General features: G+C 48.9%; 2 protein-coding genes across 2 annotated transcripts; one reads left to right on the plus strand and one right to left on the minus strand.

The window, feature by feature from the left end:
• Window positions 1-2825: 2825 nt before the first annotated feature.
• Tmem171 (transmembrane protein 171) lies at window positions 2826-11762 on the minus strand. Its single transcript, XM_048441482.3, has 4 exons — window positions 11050-11762; window positions 8209-8928; window positions 4939-5074; window positions 2826-3088 (listed from the first exon to the last, which is right to left on the minus strand). Exons 2-4 carry the CDS (start codon window positions 8846-8848, stop codon window positions 2899-2901), a joined length of 966 nt encoding a protein of 321 aa, XP_048297439.3. The 5' UTR covers window positions 8849-8928; window positions 11050-11762; the 3' UTR covers window positions 2826-2898.
• Window positions 11763-14062: 2300 nt separating this feature from the next.
• Window positions 14063-20266, plus strand: LOC146891633 (uncharacterized). Its single transcript, XM_085676822.2, has 2 exons — window positions 14063-14225; window positions 14624-20266. The coding sequence occupies exon 2, from the start codon at window positions 17696-17698 to the stop codon at window positions 18446-18448; it is 753 nt and encodes a 250-aa protein (XP_085532948.2). The 5' UTR covers window positions 14063-14225; window positions 14624-17695; the 3' UTR covers window positions 18449-20266.
• Window positions 20267-20974: the final 708 nt, after the last annotated feature.

Here is a 20974-nt window from a genome sequence, read left to right on the forward strand (position 1 = left end):
TAAGTTGACAGCTGAAATCAGCCATCACAGTACGCAACCTCATTAGTCATTAGGGAAATGCAAATCAAAGCCACAATGAAATACTACTGCATGTCGTGGAGGACAGTTATATTTTATTAAAATAAAAAAGGAAAACAAGTGTTAATGGGGCTATAGAAAAGTTTAAATCTTTATACCTTGCTAGCAGTAAAGTGAAGTGGTATTTTAATAAATAAATGGATAAACATCCTGTGGTATGTCCATACCATGAAATATTACTTGACCATTAAAAAGGAAGGAAGGGGTGATGTATGCTACAACATGGATAAACCTCAAACTATACTAAACAAAAAGAAGTCAAACACAAGAGGTTGAGCTGTATGATCCTGCTTACATGAACTATCCAGGGCCGGTCAGCCCAGAATGGCTGGAAACAGCCTGGGAGTTGTGAGGAGCTGGGAGCGGGGATGTGAAGGGGAATATTGGGGAGCGATGGCTTAGGGAGCGTGAACTTTATTTCAGGGAGTGGGAAGGAAGTGGTGGTTAGGATAAGGGCGTGGACTAAATGCCAATGGCTTTTCACTTTAAAATGGTTAATTTGGCCTGGGGATGTGGTTCATTGCTAGAGCCCACTCATAACACACACAAGGTTCAGGGTTCAGTCCTCAGCACCAGAAATACACACACACACACACACACACACACACACACACACATACACACACAAAATGGTTTATTTTGTACTGCAAATGTTGGTCCAATTGAAACAAAAAGGAAAGGGAAGTTGATAGTTCTGAGCAGCCTGAAGCCCCGAGTAGGTTCTTGGAAGGTGTCACCTGGATCAGAACTTTGACAAAGATGTGTCTCCTGTTGAATGAAACAAAGAAATAAAAAAAAGGAAGGATATGGCCGCTCCTGGGTATGGTGGAGGAGAAAGTTTACTACAGACAAAATGGAGGGCATAGCCAAAGGCAGAGACATCTGGGAGAGTCCAGAGTGAATAGGACACTGAGCTTGGCCCAGTGAGAAGAGGGGGGAGGGGAGAGCAAGAAGATACAGTATAGATTAGAGGGCAGGTAACCAAAATGGTTGATTATGTAGGGAAGGGCGGCTGGAGGAAGGGCAGCCCAGCCCCTGGGCTGGAGAGTTCAGGGCAAAGTGAGGAATGCCAACCTTACCCTGTAACAGGTAGGACTGAGGAATGCAGGGGGAACCTGGCAGTCAGGTCCACTCTGATATGTTAAATAGGCACCTCTGTCAGCCTGATTGTCCCAGGTTTGAGAACTAACATCTGGGACACTATCTGGCTCAGCTCTCCCCCCGTCATTGCGGTTCTGCAGCGAGGAGCTCCTGCATGGCCCTATCTCTCCTGGGAGGCTATGGCTCTGACTTCTTTCCCCAAGCCATCGAGGCCTGCAAGGTCAGACTTACCCCTGACCCTTCCTAACCGTTTGCTTAGCTTTACAACTACACAAAAGCAAGGCACTCAGTCACAAATCCAACTCTGAGCCACTAAATAGGCTCTGGATTATAAATGAAACTCATAGCTGAAGTAATTCTCCCTAGCAGGTTCAACGTGGCCATTTTAAACAAATAGCCGCAGATGGAATTGATGATAATCTACCCTTTGTTCTAATTTTAAAACGTAAATAATTAACCTGCCAAGAGGAAGACTAACACAGACTTTTATGAGTGGTTCAACATACTAAATGTCCAATTTGAAAACAGGCTGGAAGCGCTGGTCCAAACAGCCACCCTGATTTATCACAGTGGTAATTCACACGTGACCAGTCAATGCGGTGGATGGACTGCCCTGCCCAGCACCTGTACTCTGTGGTCAGACACCTGAGTGCTAAGTACAACCAAGGGAGAGAGGGAAGGAGTGGCAGGTGGAGGGCAGGCATAGAGGTTGACGCCTATAATCCCAGAACTCTGAAGGCTGCGGCATGAGGAGCACAAGTTCGAAGCTAGCCTGGATAACAACAAAATTCTGTCTCAAAAATAAAGCAGAATGGAGTCTCCAGGGAACTCGCATCCCAGTTGATTCAGAGGCTCCAAACTACCTGTTGTGCTATGAGGCGTTGAGGCTCCTAAAGAAGGGAGAGGGAATGAGGAATGGGAAGCGGGGAGAGGAGAGGGTGAGGAGGAAACGTGATAGAGAAATTAGAACGACAACCTCATTCCTTGGTTCCAGAAGCGAATAACGCTGGAGACAGAATGGGGACAACTGAACATTAACCGATTCTGGCTGGCCTCTGGCAGCACCGATCACTGATAGCCTGGTTTCCAGAAACCAGCTAAGGGCAGGGCGGGTCAAATGGCTCAGTCAGTGAGGTGTTGGGTCTGCAGGCAGCGGGACTTGAATGCAATCCCCAGGACCCGTGTGCAGAAGCTGGTGTGGTAGCATACTTGGAACCCGGCTCTGAGGAAGTGTAGACAGAGAGGTCCCTGAGGCTCACCGGCCAGCCTACATGATGAGTTCCAGACCAATGAGAGACCTTGTCTCAAAGAAACAAGGGGACAGACAACTCCAGAGGAACAACATCCAAGGTTGATTTCTGGTGTGGGAGTGTGGGGATGTGGGGGTGCACATGCACACACACACACACAGTTTCTTAGTCAGAAGTGACCTTGAAAAACTCCACTAATCTCCCTGAGCCTCTGGTTCCTTATCCACCAGTACAAACAGAACCACCAGCCCCTGACATTGGAGGCCGGTATCCTGTTGGTGACCTGCACGAAGGTGCTTCACCGCACCTGTGGGCTGGAACACCAGCAGCAGGGCCTAACCTAAAATGTGGCTTACTTCCTTTGATGTTACGGCAGAGAAATCAGAACACCGCCAATGTTATTGTATGTTTTATTAAAAAATTAAATAAAATAACAATCCATGAAATATATAAAACTATAGTCCATAATTCATGGTGGGGACGGCTCAGAAGGTGCATCCGAGGGTGTGGCTAGGGCAGTTTCTTTCTCTTCATATCTAGGGGGCAGATCCAGTGGAAGATATCCAGGGTGTGAGCTCTCGGAGGGTCCAGATATGGTGTATATGAGTTCCCGTTCTCTCTCAGAGGCTGCACCCTGGCTCTCAGGAGTTGGGGACCTCCTAGAAAGAAAGAGCAAGATTATGAGGGGACACAATGAAAATGGGGACAGCCCTTAGGCACGAGACTTTTCTGAATGTCACGCTTCCAGAAGCCTCGGACCAGGCTAGGGGTTGTTTCTCCTATATTCTACGCTGTTGTTGATGAGACGGGGTCTCATCATGTGGTCCTGGCTGGCCTTGAACTCACAGATCTGCCTATGTTTGCTTCCCGAGTGCTAGGATTAAAGGCCTGCGTCATCTCTCTTGCCTATTGTGTTTTATAGATCTGGCTTCCTTACCCCTCAATTTCTTGTTTCTAAAATGGTGTCCACTAAAATGTGTCTGTGTCTCCGTGTGCGAGTGCGTGGCACATGTGCCACAGTGCACGTGTGGAGGTCAGAAGACAACTTTCAAGAGTTGGTTCTCCCCTTCCACCACGTGGGTCCCCAGGATTGAACTCAGGTCGTTGGCTTGGCAGCAAATGCCTTGACCCAATGAGCCATCTTGCCAATCCCTTGTCCCTTGTTTTTCTTAGAATTGGCTGGGACATTAAGACAGCGTGGCTCCTACTGTCAAGCTCCTGTCAGTGAAAAGGCCCTAAGCAGAAAGGTTCCGACATCATACAGAGACAGCTGGTGTGCCACTGACACACTGTCACTGTCTTCTGGAGGCAATAGAAGAAGGCACGTGAACACGTGCAAATAGAAATTTAAAAGCCAAACCAAAAGCTCGAGGCGGGGAGGGACGCTAGTCCCTGGAGAGGCTCCAACAGCAACAGACTAAAATTGCAGTCCTGCTAGGCTGCTTTCTTAGTGAGTGATCTTAGATCCACCCTCATGCATCTCCATGATCCATTTATAATATTCTGGTACTCTAGGCAGTACCTTCCGCCTAGAGTGACCGTGAAACTGGAAAGATAACGCAAGCCAAGCCAGACCTGGAGGTACTGAAATCAACAGTGCAGTCTCAACAGAGACTTGTCTGAAGCCCCCTAGACTTGGTTTTAGGTTTGGGAAAGTTTATCATTGGAGGAAAAATTACAGCATTCATTGCTAGATGTCTTTCTCCATTGAAGCAACAACTGCGTTTACAGCTTGGTCCCTGTCTGGCACTGCCCGGAAGTCAAGCCTGGACATCTTCTAGGTGGTTCCCTATCAGTACCGCCTCTCTCGGTACACCCAGCCCTGGAAGTTTCCCTCAGATGTCTGCTTTCTTGCCCCCTCCACCAGCAGCAAGCCCCCATCCTCTCCTTAGTCTGTGTGACCTCCTTCACTATCCCTGTCCCTCACTCTAGAGGTCAGTGTCTCCCCGCTTTCTTGAGACCAGTCTTCCTCTTGGGCTCTCAGTTTGTCTTGGGTTCTTGCTGCCTCAGGACTATCCCATTAGAATCTCCTTCCTACTTTTGATGTGGAGTGGGGCATGGGCCATCTATCTCTCAATTGTTCTTACAAGCTCCGAGGCCCAGGGCCAACTGAACAGGATGGAGAAGCCCAGCTAGGCCAGGTCAGAGCTCCCTCCATGAGAATACTGAAATCCTTCTGAACATGTCCTCTGGAGCCTTGAACCTTTCTGCCGTCCGAAGCAACCAAGTTAATAGAGCACAGGCCTCCAGCCCCCTTGCAGCTGTCAGTGTGACAGGTGTGTCCAATAGAACCAATAAAGATGCTCAGGGGTTTCCTAGCAACCCCTCATCCCTCAAGTCTATAAGCTACCCAAGGTTTCCTGGCTGAGTGTGCTCAAGCATCAAGGCAGGGACTCTTGACATACCATCGGACACTGCACTTTAATGTCACCAGAGCTAGACCTGCTTGAACTCAGGCCGAGACCTGGACCGGCTACACAGCCCACGGATGAAGAAAGGGAAGTCTTACCCATGGTTAAAAAGACTGGAATAGGAAGGTGGGTTTTCACTGTGGTGCAAGCTGTTGGGCCCAGGAGGTCGAGTGCCTGCCGAAGACTCAGGAAAGTAAGGTGGTGGAGGGGGCGGAAATATTATCACCGAGTCACCTGGGGAAACACGTCAGAAAAAAACAAAATTAATGACTTCTATCTTGCTCCAACATGCACATCATAAAAGGTCAAAACCTCCCTGTGCACTCTGGGGTAGGCCTGGGTAGCAATAGGCTTGTGATGCTTCAACAGGAATAGAACAGGTTGTGGTTGGGAGGGAAGGGGTTCAACTGCTGTCTAACAGGTCTTTTTGTTTGGGATGAAGGGAAGATTCTGGAAGCTGATGGTGATGCTAATATTACAGTATCTTGAGTACATTTAATAACATTACATTGTATATACTGTATATTATATAAATGTAGATATGTATGTATATAACATTACATTGTATACAGTATATATAAACTGTATACACTGTATATTTGAAACAGTTAAAATAGGGCTGGGAGATGGCTCAGTCAGTACAGTTCTGGGCTCACAAGAAGGAAGACATGAGTTCAAATCCCCACACCCATGTAAGACCCTGGGCAGAGTGGCATGTGCCTGCTACCCCAGCTCTGGGGAGATAGAAACACGGGGGTCCTTTGAGTTCATTGGCTAGCCATCCTAGCCAAATTAGCAAACACTGGTGGCAGTTGGAATCCCCATCTCAGAAAACCAAGATGCAGTATGATTGAGGAAGATGCCCAGCATCACTATCTAGCTCTCCGGGGCGCACATGTGTGCATGTATGAAGGCACACACACACTCACAGAACACAAAAGTAAATGAGAATTAAAAAGAGTGAAGCCAGGAAGTTTTTTGTTGTTCTGATTATTTTTGGTTGGTTTTCTTTTTGTTTTTTGTTTTGTTTGTTTTGAGACAAGGTCTCACTATGCAGGCCTGGCTGGCCTAGAGTTTTTTTATGTAGACCAGGCTACTCTCAAACTCACAGTGATCCATCCACCTCACCTCTGTCTCTTGAGTGCTGGGATTAAAAACATGTGTGACTATGCCTGGTCCTGTAATAGTAAGTTTCGGGGTACATACAGGTTACCACATTTTTTTTTAAGTTGGCCTTTAGTTCTGAGCTTTGAGTTCACCAGGGGCAATATGGAGTCGGCCTCATTAAGCATGCCTGAGCTAACGCATCTGTGAGCGTCAATAGCACGCTCCCTCAACTTCCCAGGGATGTCTCCCATCGCTTTCTAGTGATGATCTTAATTTATCAAAATCCAGCTGCTAGATAACGTGGGGAGTCGCTCAAATACAGCACCCTGCTCACGTGGCGACATGCCATGCCGCGCCCCACCTCCGCCTGAGCTGCATGGGTATAGTCAAATTTTACAAAGTTTGCTTTTGTGTCTCTGTTCGCTCCAGGACACACTCCTGAGTTCTCAGGAAGAGGAACGAGGGACCAGAAACAAGCTCTAGTATGTCTTCCAATCCCAGTCCTGTCACCACAGCCATTGCCCAGAATGTTCTAGACAGGTAGTAACTCTGCTACCAGAGAACTGGGGAAGGACAGACTCTGATAGGCTGGCACCACCAGGCAACAGTGCCAGGAGGATGTAGGAAAGAGAACGCCACTTCCTTGTAGGGAGGGAGACTCGCCAGTGACCATAGCCCTAAGCAAACTCAGAATTCCCTGGGCTCAGCTGCCATAGCAACTGTCGGCTGGAGCCGAACAGCACCTGTCTTGGAGAACAAAAAGGACAGAATGTGGCCACTTGTGTCCAGTGTTCAGGCGCCACTTCACACGGAACAAAACCTTCAGCCTGTGACACCTTGCGATGGCACCTTCATCTCTGTCACCAGCTAAGGACACTTCTTTGCCAGAGGAAGAAACACTTCCACCTGGCAATGTCTGCCCTCCCTGCCCCCTGCCCCTGTAGCCTCGGTCACTTCCCAGAAGTCACAGAGAAGCCCAGAAAGTGAATGAAGTCCTGCTCTCCTACGAGGAGATGGTGGATGAACTCTGACCTATTTACCACTCTGACAAATTGGAAAGGTTCTCTTTGGATTCAACTGGTTTGTAGAGGATGTGGGTTGTTGGGCTGCGGAGATGGCTCAGCCGCTAAGAGCACGGACTGCTCTTTCGGAGCCTCCAAATTCAGTTCTTAGCACCAGCATCAGGCAGCTTGCAACTGCTTGTAACTCTGGTTCCAGGGGATTAAACACCCTCCTCTGACCTCCTCAGGCACCTCCACCAATGTAGATATGTCCCTACACACACACATACGAATAATGGTAGTAATGGTAATAATAAAATAAACCTTAGCTGGGAGTAGTAGCATATGCCTTTAATCCCAGCCCTAGGAAGGCAGAGGCAGGTGGATCTCTGTGAATTTGAGGCCAGTCTGGTCTACAGAGTGAGTTTCAGGACAGCCAGAGCTGCAGAGTGAGACCATGTCTCAATAGATAGATCGTTAAAAAAAAAAAAAAAAAAAAGCAAGGAAGCTCTTAGTAGGTCTAGGAACTGGAATTAATGTTCACTTTAACTATACACTGTCCTGTAAAGGAAGCCCTCAGGGCAGACAAGTGACAGCCTGCTTTTCACGTGGAGACGGTAAATCTGCCTTTATGGGTCACTTTAAGTAGGACTGAATCTCAGATAAAAAGTTCTTTGGCGGGGGTCGAGTTCAGGATTAGATCCCCTGTGAGCGCTAGCTCTTATGACACTTGTGTTGTCGCCGTGAACATTGATATACACAAACAGATGAACCAGAGTGGTTAGTTCAGGGCAGTACAGTCTACAGATCTCTCTGCTCTTCCACCCCTGTGGGCTGCAACTCCAATGACCCTTCCACAGGGGTCGCCTAAGACAGTCGGAAAACACAGATATTTACATTATTTTGACTCATAACTAGCAAAATTACTGTTATGAAGTAGCAAAGAAATAATTGTACGGTTGGGGCTCACCACAGCACAAGTAACTGTTGTGAAGAGTCACAGCATCGGGGGGAGCTTGAAAGCTGTGTTAATAGTGTTGCTGGGGATAGGAGAATTCCCACAGGGATGGTAGTGTGTGTGTGTGTCTGTGTGTGTCTGGTGGTGGGTTACCTGTGTGCTCAGGTGTATGCAAATATATGAGACAGACAGGAGTTGAGGAGTTGAGAAAAGGAATCTGAACGAGACCTAGGTAAGCCTGGTGAAGCCTTGAAGCCACACCCACTGTGACTTGAACGTGCGCACAAACGACCGAGACTCACCTACAGTGATATGGACAGGCTCCATACTGTGGGCGTGTCCCCCTTCCATATCAGAGGTATCTCGGCTGGAACTCAAGTTATTTTTCTTCTTAACATGGGCCACCACAAAGAAACACAGTCCCACAAGCACAATCAAGGGCCCCATGATCTGCAGAGATAAGAAGCTGCAGATCTGGGGCTCTGCTTCTCCAATGTCCGTCTCATTCATTGACTCCAGTTCCAAATCTGAGCCACATCCAGGCACCCAGATACCCAGCACGCTGATGAGCATGCCACTGGTCAAGAATAAGAACCCAAAGATGAGGCACTGGGCGAACTGGCGGCTCTCCCCGCAGACGAAGGATTGGTCGGGGTCCTGGTGGCCTCGGCGCTGCTCCTCCCGTAGGTGCAGGCGTGCCCGGGAGCGGGCCAGAATCACAATCCCAAGCCCCACCACGGCACACGATGGCCCAGCAATCTTTAGCACCATGCTGCAGTGCGAGAGGGGCCTGTTATATTGGCATGCCTGGTAGCCAAAGATGGAGAGCAAGACTCCCACACACAGCAAGACGGCACCGAGGATGAAGAGGAAGAAAATGAGCTTGCTGACATGCGTGTCCCTCTGGTCCCTATCTGGCTCAGTCGTTCCTACGGAAGACATGGCCAGAAAAGAAAAGGCTCCCTCGCTGTTCTCCGACGTGAAGGGGAAATACGTTTCCTTCTCTCCCGCAGTTTTAGACTCTGCAAACAATAAAAAAATGCATAATTACAGCGGATACAGATATCTACTGCAAACAATAGCAAGTGCAAAATTACAGCGGGTACAGGTATCTACAACCATCTCTGATCTCCTGCTGGCCATTGCAGAAATCACAGGAGGGTGACCTGTTAGGAGGCAGAATGCCATGCAATCGGTCTGCTGTAGAACAATGACTTGGCCTATGAGTCGGGAGAACTGGCATTCAAAGACTCCCAAATGTGTAATTTCATGAATATATCAAAAAAGAGGAAATCCAACTACCATGCTTCCGAGATAAGGAAATCTTTTTAAATAAATAAATAAATAAATAAAATGACTGGGTGTGGCTTTTCCTGTTCTGAATCTTACAAACTCATGTCTCCAGGCTAATAATAATAATAATAATAATAATAATAATAATAATAATAATAATTAGTGACAGATAAGGGAAGAGCCATGGGAATACTATCTGATATACAGCTGCCCGGTATCATGTCAGAACTGCTCTGAGAATAGCGGTAAATTTTTGTCTAGTTACTAACTTGCCACTTCCCATTCAAGACTCCCGTCCGTGGCTTTCCACTTCTCACTTCCTGCTAAGGCTGCGTGGGCACACAACCCGGTGCCAGCAGTTTCAACAGAACGGAGAGATAGTTCAGAAGGGCAGTGGGTTTGTGGACTTTTAAGTTAGTTCTGTCAAAATGTGATTCTAGGGTTCTCAAGATGCAAGCTCCGGGGCTGTACGGACACCCCCAACCCCACTGGCAGTCCAGCTTCTGGACCCTGGCATGACCTGAGAGAATTGGGCATAACAGGTATAGCCCAGTCCCACTGTGGAGGTAGACAGTGCCTTCTGGTAGGCGGACAGGCCAAGGCAGGTGGCTAATGCTCACCCTCCACCACAGCGCCACCCACTGCCACAGAGGCTTAGAAAGGTTGAAAAGCACTTAGTTACAAAGCACTAAAGACTCACAAAGCTTCCTGGAAAAGCAGGAACACAGAGGAAAGCACACTTCACAGAACCCCAAAAGGCCAGTACTTCAAGCGTATTTTATACTCATACTAGCTGGGCGTGTAGCACACGCCTTTAGTCCCAGTACTTGGGAGGCAGTAGGAGGATCTCTGAGTCTGAAGTCAGCCTGGTCTACATAGTGAGTTCCAGGACAGCCAGAGAGCTACGTAATAGAGAGATCCTGTCTCAAAATAAAATAAAATCGTGTTATATGCCAGCTTAGCTAAGCTATGTTTAAACGGTGTGCTGATTCACACAGCATTGGTCTCTAAACAAGCAATCTTGTTCCATTTGGGCTAATGGGAGTAAGGGCCCTTACTGTACCACTCACGAACACGATCCAAAGTCAAGAAGGATATATCCAAATAGAAAAAAACGTTAAAACAGCGCTCTGAGGAGATAGCTCAGTGGCTAAGGGCACTGAGCTGCTCTTCCAGAGGACCAGAGTTCAATTCCCAGCACCCACATGGCGGTTCACAACTGTCTGTAACTCCAGTTCCAGGGTAGCCACATACAGGCAAAAATACAATGCACATGAAGTAAAAATAAATAATTTTTACAAACTTTAAGACGTACTTTGCCATTCACATTCAAGATCACAGGAAGGAGTTCATGGCTGAGACCATCTTGTCAAACCAAAACCCATGTGTAAAAAGGTGAGTTTGGGTAAAGAAAATAACCAGTTAAAGTCATCATGGGAAGTACTTTTCCCAGGGAAAGTGCGATAGAACCAGAAGGAAACGGAGGGGAAAAAAAGAGAAACGGAGGAAGTAAACTTTCTTCTCAAACCTGGAAAAGTCACACTCCATAAAGATGCTGTTAAGACAGAAGACTTAAAGCATCTCGCTAATTTAAAACACGTCTTCCCCAGGGACATTCACATAGAGGGAAAATTACCTAAGAAACTGAACCTTTTCGACCTTAAACTTTTCCAGAGTCAACCCCACAAAGCCAAATCCTCTCATAAACACTCCTTTGGTGTTTCCAAAAGTCAGTCAGTCCCAATTCAACAGCATCTCTCAGCCTCCAAAGCTCGGGAGAGTTGGCAAAGCCAGGCCAGGAAAGGCAAGTGTCTGCGGGGACTTGCAGCAGTTCCCGGGGTGCCGCTTACCTGAGCTGATCCTGGGACTCTCCGCCGCACGCCTGGCTTCCACGCACACCCTCTGCGCGTCCGGGCGCGGAAGACGGGCCGCCTCCGTGTGCACAGGGCCGGGCGGTGACGGGTCCGCGGGCACGGCGGCCGGGTGGGGCAGGGCAGGGCTGACCGGTGGGAGCTGGCCGTTGCCGGGTGCTGCCCTCCTGGGGCCTGGGCGCGAAGCGCCCGAGCGCAGAACTAGGGGCGGTAAGACTTGGCGGTGCAAGAGAGGGACGGGGGGATGGGGGGGTGGAGAAGCAGATTGGCACACTCCACCAAGCTGAGGATACCAGAGAGTTGAGACTGTCCCCCTGGCAGCCGGGGCTACGTGGCGGGCAGCTGGGAGGGGAACCGGTTTCTTTGCAGCCTAGACGCTGAGCTCCTGGAACTGCGGAAGAGCTGAGCCCAGGGCAGAGCAACAGAGAAAGCCGAGGACCCCAGTCCGCGGCTGAGCCGGATCCCCGCCGTTCGCTGCCACTGCCACTTAGAAAGCAGAGATGGCACTGAGATCTTGACGTGGGAGGCACCAGAGCTAGAGTCCCGCAGGGAGCTTTCTACAACAGGATATGGGAACACCTGGGCCGGCTAGAGAGCGAGACAGGGGATCTAGTACTCCAGCGTTCAACCGAGAGAGAGCCTTGCTCCTAGACCGAAGAGGATTCCCCATCAAGTGTGTCACCCTGTCCTGTCCTGGACATATATGTATGTGCACGTAGCCATAAAACACCCTTCCCAGTGCTCCAGGGATTAAACTGTTAACTTTCCCTGACCTTGAATGATGGGGTTGCTAATCCCCGTGCTATTTGTAACCTGCCCCGTGACAGTTGACAAGTATCCAACTGTGCTAATTTCCACACCAGAGGTCAGGCCGCTGTGAGAAGTGAGTCAAGTGTGCTCTGGATGCAAGCACAGAGGCACCCAGAGTTCTGGGGACTTTCCCACCCATGCTTTTTCTCACCCGCTTCCTGTCTCCTTGAAGAGGAAAGGAATCACAGCGGGGGGGTCTAAGAGGGCTGGAGAGTTACCAGGGCTTTGGGACTGGTGGAATAGGAAGAGTGAAGTAGGGGTTCATGGGGAGGTTCACAGCCATGGTGGGAGGGGGCACTTGTCTCATGGGCCAGATGTGGGCTTTCTCACAGCCAGGGTGCAATGAGCACTGAGTCTCTTGGCAAGGCAGTCTTACACAAGGGCTAATACCAGCACTCAGCACCCAGTTGGCTCTGCAGAGTTCCTGCCTTATACCTGCAGCCCATGGTTCCCTACTATGTGTCTCCAATTCCTTCTCCTGGGAAGGCCGGGGTCATAAATGCATGGGGATCTAGCAAGCCAGTTCCTGGGTGAAGGAACTGAAGTCCAGAGCTGAACTGACCACTGCATCTGCCTGCACGGGGCGAGCAACCAGAGGTGCCGAAAGTTCAAAGTTCTTCCCTGCGCTCACCTGTCACCCAGAGAACACCCATGCTGTGAACTTGGAGAATGCTTTTATTACTTGGTCTTGTGATGCCAGGGAGGGACCTGTACAGGTCAATAAAGGAACTGTCCCAAGGACATTACAGTCATCCACGTCTTGGGTGGGGGCTATCTTGGTCAAAGGGTCACGATAAACCAGTCATTCTCTGGAAGGGCACCAAGGTATTTCCAGTTAAGGGGCAGAGAACCGCCAATGGACATTGCAGTTTGGGGAGCCCTGGGCTTTCTAAGAACTCAGGCAGGCCCTCACACAGAATTAGGCCCCTCCACCCCAGGCCGGCTAACAGCTCTTCTCTGAGCAAAGCCTTCCATGCCCGCCCATCGCCTACTCCTTCTTCCCTTCGGTCTCTGGCTGAGTCCTGTATGAGCTTGCAAAGGGCCTGTTGATACAGCTGCCCCTCTGGTGCCACATGACTTCGGGCTCGCCACCCATGACAGCCTTGAATGTCCTGGCACCAAGGACAATCAGATTAGCTCTCCCTCGGGACAGCCACCATGTGTGTCTTTTGGAGCCTACTCGACTGAAACAAAGCCAGGAAAACTGATGGTCTGTCAAGTATGACTTCAAGGTGCTTGTCTCTAGATCACACCTGGTCTTGGGAGAGGGGCTGCCTGATCCAAAACTGGTGCTCCTCCCCAGTCCGAGGCAGTGAGAAAAGGGACATCTGATGAACCTCTAAGAAAAACAGCATCAAAACGAGATTTTAAAACTGAACGAAGCAAGGCACAATAGCAAAGGCCTATAATCCTAGCCCTTGGGGGGGGGGGGGGTTGAAGCGCAGGAGTTCAAGGATAGCCTGGGCTACATAACAAGTTCCAGGTTAACCTGGTCTACACAATGAGACTTGATCTCGAAGAACAAAACAGTACAAAAGAAAACTTGGATGTGCCTCAGATCTATCCAGTCCCTGAATAAAGGAGAATTAGAGCAGCGGTGAACACCAGTTATTCACCAGCAAACACTGGCTTATAGAATTCAGTGCGGGAGACAAAGCTAAGGAGAATAGCAGGTGGAGAAGGGTTGTTCTTAATGCGGCGAGTAGTGGAGGTGCCTCACAGGCAGCGCAGTGGCACAAACTTGTTGGGAATGAGGAAGCCGCACCATCTGTTATTGTATAACAAACAGCCCCCAAACAAAGAAATTGAAAACAATAGATTTACTGTCTCCCACAGTTCCTGGAGGTAACGAAAGAGGTCAGTTTCTGGGAGTGGCTTAGCTGGTTCTGGTTTGGGGGTCTCTTCCAAGGCTGCAGCCATAGTGTGGGCCAGAATGGCAGATATGTGTAGGTGTGGCTGGGGCAGGAGCAGCATCTTCAGGGTGAATCACATCCCCGTGGCCAAGAGCCATCCCTTTAGCTGAACTGTAAGAATGTCCTTACAGTGGGGCACTTGGGTTTCCTTGTGGGAGTCACGCCAGAAAGCACCAGAGGAGGGCAATATGCAGAAATATACAATAGCCTCTACGACGCCACACCTCCACTTCTGCCTCATTCTAGTCCTCTGGGTTGAGCCACTAAATCAAGGGAAGGAGAATTTGGCTGTACAGCAAGGGATCTGTGGACAAGTTTTATAAATATTTGGGAAGAGAAGAAAAGAATCCTTTAGGCAGAGATCACAGGGGTGTAGGGGCTGAAGAAAAATGGCTTTGTACTGGCTGCTCTTCCTAAGGATCCAAAGTGGAGGTCAGTCCCCAGCACTCACGTTGGGCAGCTCAGGACTACATGTAACTCCAGCCTCAGGGGCCTGGACACCCTCTTCTGGTCTCTTCAGGCACCAGCACCCTCGTGGTAGATACACATACAGACACATACACATAAATAAAATAAAAATAAACCTTAAAAAACAGCAGGGGGCAGAGAGATGGTTCGGCCATTAAGAGCACTTGCTCTTCTTGCAGAGGTCCCAGGGTTCAGTTCCTAGGACCTGTAGGGCAGCTCACAACTGTCTTTCACTTGTTTCAGGGGCTCCGGTGCCCTCTTCTGGCCTCTGTCAGCCCCAGATATGCACCTGGTGCCAGCATACACACAGGCAAAATATCCATACCCATGAACATTTTTTTTCATTTAATTTGTAAAAACAGATAAACAAACAAGCTGGGAAACTCTGAGATGGGTGTGTTTGGAAAAGAGCAGGAGCCAGGGTGGTTGAAGCAGGAGAGCAAAGGATGAAGACGGCAGAAGAGAGACGACCACGGGGCACAAATGACACAGCCGGCTCAGGAACGCCAGAACTGAGAGGAAGGAGAAAGTCCGCCGGCTTCCATGGGGCCTTGAAGATCACGGTGAGATGTCTCAGTCGGGGTGGGGGGATACCTGGGCTGACTTTTGAGCTCAGTGTAGGATCTGATTTTATTTCTTGGCATGGGCTCTTGAGGGCAGATCTGGAACTCTGAGGTTACAGGCACAAGTAATCCTCCCACCTTAGCCTTCAAAGAAGCTAGGGCTGCTGATTTGTTTTATTTAATATTTTATTTAATTTATTTTGTAATGCTGGATAACAATCTCAGAGCCTTATTTTTCCCAGGCAAGTACTCTAAACTGAGCCATAGTTAGAGATTTTCTTAAAAGAATTTTTTTTAGTGTGTGTGTGTGTGTGTGTGTGTGTGTGTGTGTGTGTAGGGTTGTGTGTATATGTGAGGACAGTGCCCATAGTGACCTGAGGTGTTGGACCCACCAGTTCCAGGTGGTTGTGGACTACCCAGCCTGGGTACTGGGAGCCATGTTTCAATACTATTCCCAAGACTCCCAGATGCTCCTCTGAAACTGCCTCGCTGGATCCAGCCACCCAGCTTCACAGCCAATGCTACCAATATTCCTGAGGTCTTTTTTTGTTTTGTTTTGTTTTGCTTTGCTTTGTTTTCTTATTTCTTCTCATCCCAGGAGTCCAAAACATGGGTAGGAGTTGACTGATTGGCATGTTAGAATTTAAGGCTCCCGCTGAGTACCTCAACTGATCCTTACGCTATGGTGACCCTTTGCAGTCATTTGCAGCCTGGATGGTGCTGCAGATTTTGCATGGCTGAGACAAGCCCTGCCTGCGTACCTGGTTGCCTCACCAGGAGTGTGGAATGCACGTATGTGTTTCAGGAAGAAAGAGTTCACCTGGAGCCCCTGTGGCCTCACTGAGGACAACATTTCTGCACTTATTCAGGGGAGATTTCCCTCACCCCAGCACACACAGTGGCCACAGCTTTTGCTCTGAGGGTTAGAAGAAACCAATGTGTTGAAAAGTCTGAAGGAAAAGCGACCGTTTCCTGGTATGCTGTGTTGCTCATTCAATCCTCTGCAGCCTAATAGACCCCAAAGAATGGATGGTGTCTTCCCAGCATATAAAAAGGGGACTAGGTAGCCCGAATTTTCCTATTGCCTTTGCTACTTCACTAATTGTGTCGCCTTGGGCAAGTAGCACGATCTCTGTGCCTCTCGGTCCTCATCCATCTCACGGGAACAGGGAGATGGGGCAGAAAAGGCCAAGTGCATGGCAGGCGGAGGACTTTAGCAGACGTTTCTCTTTCTAACCCCTGTGGTTCCTCAGGAGAGATGACGCCGTTCACAGAGGCCAAAATGAGATCATGGTGGTTCTCAGCACCCGGTGCTGAGACAGTGCCTACAGCTTCCCTTCCGGTTCCTTCTGGGGCCGAGAGCTGTGCCTTGGATGGTTGCAGAGATCTGCCTGTCTGCACCATCAGCGTGTTATCTGTCCTGTGTGTCTGCCTTTGTGTTATCTCCATTTATAGCACTTGTGAAAGGTGCCGGGTTCCCCAGAGGGCCATGTGACCTTACAGCCAGTCCGTGGGCAGCTCTCGGGTTCCACCTGCCCTACTTTTCCCAGGTCCTTCCCTGTGGGTTGTAGACTCATCTCCAAATTCTCTGCCCAGCCCCTCCACTCCCTGGTGGCCACTGTTGACTCTGAGGCAGAGTCCAATCAGTTTACCATACTCTGAAATTATAGCCCGGTGAAGTATAACAAGGAAACAGATGACGGAAAGAAGGAAGAAAAGAGGGAGAAAGGAAGCCTTACTCTAGTTCCTGCTTCCTTTAGAGAGACCGTGGACAATGCACTGGGCGGATAGAATCCTTTGGATGCTACCTATATAGATATTTAGGATATTTTAGGGTCAGACAAGGAGGCTTGTGTGACACACTTAGAGATAACTCTCAACATGACTTGACTCAGACAGACCTGGGTGGGACCCCCTGGCTGTTCCAAAGTGCTGCATAACACGGGCCAGGAGTCTGGGAGGTTAAGGCACTTTCCAGGTGTGACTAATCATCTCAGTGACACACTTCGGTGACATACTGGAAACCCTCACCTTCTCCCACAGTAACTTCTGACCTAAAAAAAAATAAAAAATAAATAAATAAAAAAAATCAAGTACTAAGAGTCTAACACCTGAGAGCTGGGAAGGTTTGATGAATAAAAAGGAAGCTTGGCAGCAAGCCAGCCCCCGAGTGCCCCACATTTCAACAAAACGCTTTTTGTGGAAGCCGTAGGCTGCAGGTTAGAGCACGGGCTGGAGACGATATTGTTTCAGACAGAAGAAAAAGAAAACCGCTCACAGGAGCTGGTTTATTAACCTCACTCAGAGGCTTGCCGAGGGAAGCAAGATCACACGCAAGAGAAAGGCAAAGCTATCATCCCGTGTGCTGGGGCAAGTCCAGGAGAACCGATTAGCTGAATCCTCAGAACAGCTCACCCTCCCCGCGGTAGCCAAGGCTGGTACCTTGCAGAGGTGTGAGTGCTTTGTGTGCGCTCAGTGCCCTAGCAGCCGCAGCTGTCTGTCCCAGTGATGCAGAAAGGCAATACGCACAGCACAGATTCATGGCCCGCAGCGGGCTCAGGGCTCTGTCCAGGACCCTCTGCCTCCAGCTGGAAGCCGCTCTGACTATCAAGTCAGTTGAGGACAAACTAACAAACTCCCATTCATCCTTTACAATTCCAGCAGGGTGCTCTTTTACAGGGAGGCCTCCTTTGACCGGCTAATCTAAATGAGGGCACCTGTGATCCTGTGTATTTACAGAACCTGCAAGGCCCTTTGTCAGAGCTCTGGTTATTTATTATCTCACTTAGAGGCCCCCATCCCCACCCCACGGAGTCACCTCCCAGCCCTTTCTGTCATCGTCATTATTGGTGTTCGGCAACGCCTGTATGGATGCTGTTTAGCATCTGGTTGGTCTCCGTCACTCCAGATCTCACCTTCAGCCTGATACTCTTTAGCCTTTACATGGAGACCCACCTGGAATCTGAGCCTTGTCACCTGAGTCCTTCCTTCTTCATGTGCTTTGGTTACCACTATCCCCCTGCTCAGCTAGGGCCAGTGGTGCTGGAACAGCTTCTCCTGCTAAAAAAGAAGCTGCAGCATCAGCCTCGGACCTCGCACATCCAGCCGTCCCTGCTGCAGCATAAGCCTCGCACATCCAGCCTTCTCTGCTACAGCATCAGCCTCGGACATCACATATCCAGTCGTCCCTGCTGCTGCATCAGCCTCGCACCTTGCACATCCAGCCGTCCCCGCTGCAGCATCAGCCTCGGACCTCGCACATCCAGTCATCCTTGCTGCAGCATCATCCTCAGACCTCGCACATTCAGCCATCCCTGCTGCAGCACCAGCCTCGCTCCTCGCATTTCCAGCCGTCCCTGCTGCAGCATAAGCGTCGCTCATCCAGCCTTCTATGCTACAGCATCAGCCTCGGACCTCACATATCCAGAAGTCCCCACTGCAGCATCAGCCTCGCGCCTCGCATTTCCAGCCATCCCTGCTGCTGCATCAGCCTCGCACTTTGCACATCTAGCCCTCCCTGATGCAGCATCAGCCTCGGACACGGCACATCTAGCCGTCCCTGATGCTACTGCCCTTCATTCACATCCTCTAGACCATTGCTTCTCTTTTCTTCCATTCATCTAGTTTTGTGGCCCAATTCAAACTCTTTCCTCGTGAGAGTAGTGTCGGCTCTGTGGCTTACCAGTCCAGAACAGTCTGATACCCTAATTTTTGGTCTATGTCTTCTGGTTCCCATCTGGCAGGATGGTCACTGCCTGCTGTGTGGGTTAGCTTCCTGAATCCATGACAAAATACCTGAAATAAACAAGAGAGCAGAGATAGGTTTGGGCTCAACAGTTCATCCCTGATCACTTGGCCCTAACTCTTTGGCCCGAGCCTGAGGCAAAGCTGAACATCCCTGTAAGAAGTTCAGTATGGACCAAAGTTTCTCACCTGACAGCAGCCAGGAAGTAAAGCAAAGAGAAGAAGGGGCCACTGGCTTAGCATTGCTTTGAAGGACTCATCTCCAGGACCTCATTCCCTTTCTCTAGGCCACACCTAACAGTTGTACCCCTTCCTAATAGTGTCACAGGTTGACCACCAAATTTTAGTACATGGTCGTTGGAGGGTATTTAAGATCCAAACCCTAACACCCAAGTCTCTGCCTCAGTAGCTAAGTTATACTAGAAAAAAAAATGTAACTCAGGCAAGAGAGATGGCTCAGGGAGAGGTAGCTCAGAGGTTAAAAGAACTGCCTGTTGCTCCAGAGGTCCTGAGTTCAATTCCCAGAAACTCCATGGTGGCTCACAACCATCTATAGTGAGATCTGACGCCTTCTTCTGGCATGCACGCTTGCATGCAGATAGAACACTGTATACATAATAAGTAGAATCTTTAAATAATGCAACTCAAAAATCAGTTGGTATCTGTATGAGTCAGCTGAGGTAGGGCCTCTGCGGTGTCTGGCTATGCAACCCCACGGTGCTCCTGGGGTCACTTTCCACAGAAGGTTGCAAAGCCCACCAGGCCTTTTGCTGTGCCCAGGTGACCTAACTCACTCAGGCATCAAGTAGGTGAACCTTAGCCAAGCCTGCCATGTCTGTCGTGCCTCTGGCCTGATCCCAGGTTGCTCCTTGGTTTGTTATCACCTGCTTGGCTCCTCAGGCATAATGGCTGCAGCCCCAGTTGGTGACTTCAGGCCTTAACCTCCTTCTCTGGTAGTGCTGGTTTTTCCAGTATGGTGACTGGACAGATGTTAGCACATGACAACAGTCTCTTCTTCCAACTCCTGCCAAGAGGGCTTCCTCAAAAGCTTTCGTTATTTCTTGCAAGTGACTTCAGCGGGAGCTGCCTCTGTCTATCCACAAGACTTAAAGCAGGTTAGAGAGCTTTTTGTGGAGGGGGCCGATAGTAAATGCCACGGGCTCTGTGGGCCTCCGAGAATTTGACCTCCACAACAGCTATTCCACCCCGCTGCCCTCCCTGGCAAACAGTCCTAGACAGTCAGTGTATCAACAAAGAGGCCGGGCTGTGGGCACTCAGCTTTAGGCATGTACATCTCAGTTGGAATTTCGTGTAATCTTCATATTCCAGAATTTTCTTTTCCTTAAGTTCATAGTTGTCCTTGGTTCTACAGCAGAACAGATTTGACCCCTGATCTGTGGTCTGCTTACTCCTTGGAGGCTTTAAACAGCACTGGAAAGACACCATAGTGTTAAGAACACTTGCTGCCCTTCCAAGGGACCCAAGTTCAGTTCCCAGTACCCACATCAGGCAACTCACAACCATTGCTGCAAATGTTTTACCCACTAAGCCATCTTCCCAGTCCCTGTTCTCTAACACATGCTTTGTTCTGTGTTCACGATGCTTTGTAGCACTTGTTCAATTCTGTGCTTGTTGGAGACTCAGAATGTTTTGTGTATTTGTCCTTTGTCTGTAGTGAGGGAATGAACATAAAAATAATTTGGCATGTAAATTTCTCTTTTGCAGGAAATAAAGTTGCATGCAAATGCTGTTTATTTATTTATTTATTTGCTTGCTTACTTACTTATTGGAGACATGGTCTCACAAGGTAGCCCCAGTTGACTCACTGTGTTGACTAGGCTAGCCTCTAACTCATAGAGCTCTGTCAGCCTCTGCCTCCTGAGTGCTGGGATTAAAGAAGTGTACCAACACCACACCTTTAATTACCCAACTTTAAATTTAATCTTTAGAACAAAGGAAAAAAAAAACACTGAGAGACAGAATAGATGGTTCCATGATTTAAAGTTCTGGCTGCTCTTCCAGAGGACTTGGGCTAGGTTCTCAGTACTCACATAGCCACTCACAACTGGAGTTTCTAACTCCAGTTCCAGGGAATCTGCTGCTCTCTCTAGCCTCCAAAGGCATGAGTCACACACAGGGTACACAGGCACAGTTGCAAACAAAATACCCATGCACATAAAAGTATTTGAGTCCAATTGATGAATAGATAATGAAAATATGGTATACTTACACAGTAGAATAACATTAAAATATTGTTAAAGATTAAATAATGAAATCTGCAGACAAATGGATGGAGATAAGAAGAGAAAATCATCCTGAGTGAAGTAACCTAGACCCAAAAGACAAGTATTATATATTTTCTCTTATATGTACATGTTAGCTTTTAAACCTTCAATATGCCAACTA

This window comes from Myodes glareolus, chromosome 15 (genome assembly GCF_982192425.1).
Source record: "Myodes glareolus chromosome 15, mMyoGla1.1, whole genome shotgun sequence".
In the NCBI taxonomy this organism is placed as follows: domain Eukaryota; kingdom Metazoa; phylum Chordata; class Mammalia; order Rodentia; family Cricetidae; genus Myodes; species Myodes glareolus.

What these genes read in the sequence shown, in the direction of transcription:
- Tmem171 (XM_048441482.3), bottom strand. Translation starts at nt 8,848, where the DNA reads ATGTCTTCCGTAGGAACGACTGAGCCAGATAGGGACCAGAGGGACACG. An exon ending in GCCTGTCCATATCACTGTAG is followed by an intron (nt 5,075 to 8,208) that starts GTGAGTCTCGGT and finishes GTGTTTCCCCAG; the next exon opens with GTGACTCGGTGATAATATTT. An exon ending in TCCAGTCTTTTTAACCATGG is followed by an intron (nt 3,089 to 4,938) that starts GTAAGACTTCCC and finishes CTTTCTTTCTAG; the next exon opens with GAGGTCCCCAACTCCTGAGA.
- LOC146891633 (XM_085676822.2), top strand. Translation starts at nt 17,696, where the DNA reads ATGCTGTTTAGCATCTGGTTGGTCTCCGTCACTCCAGATCTCACCTTC.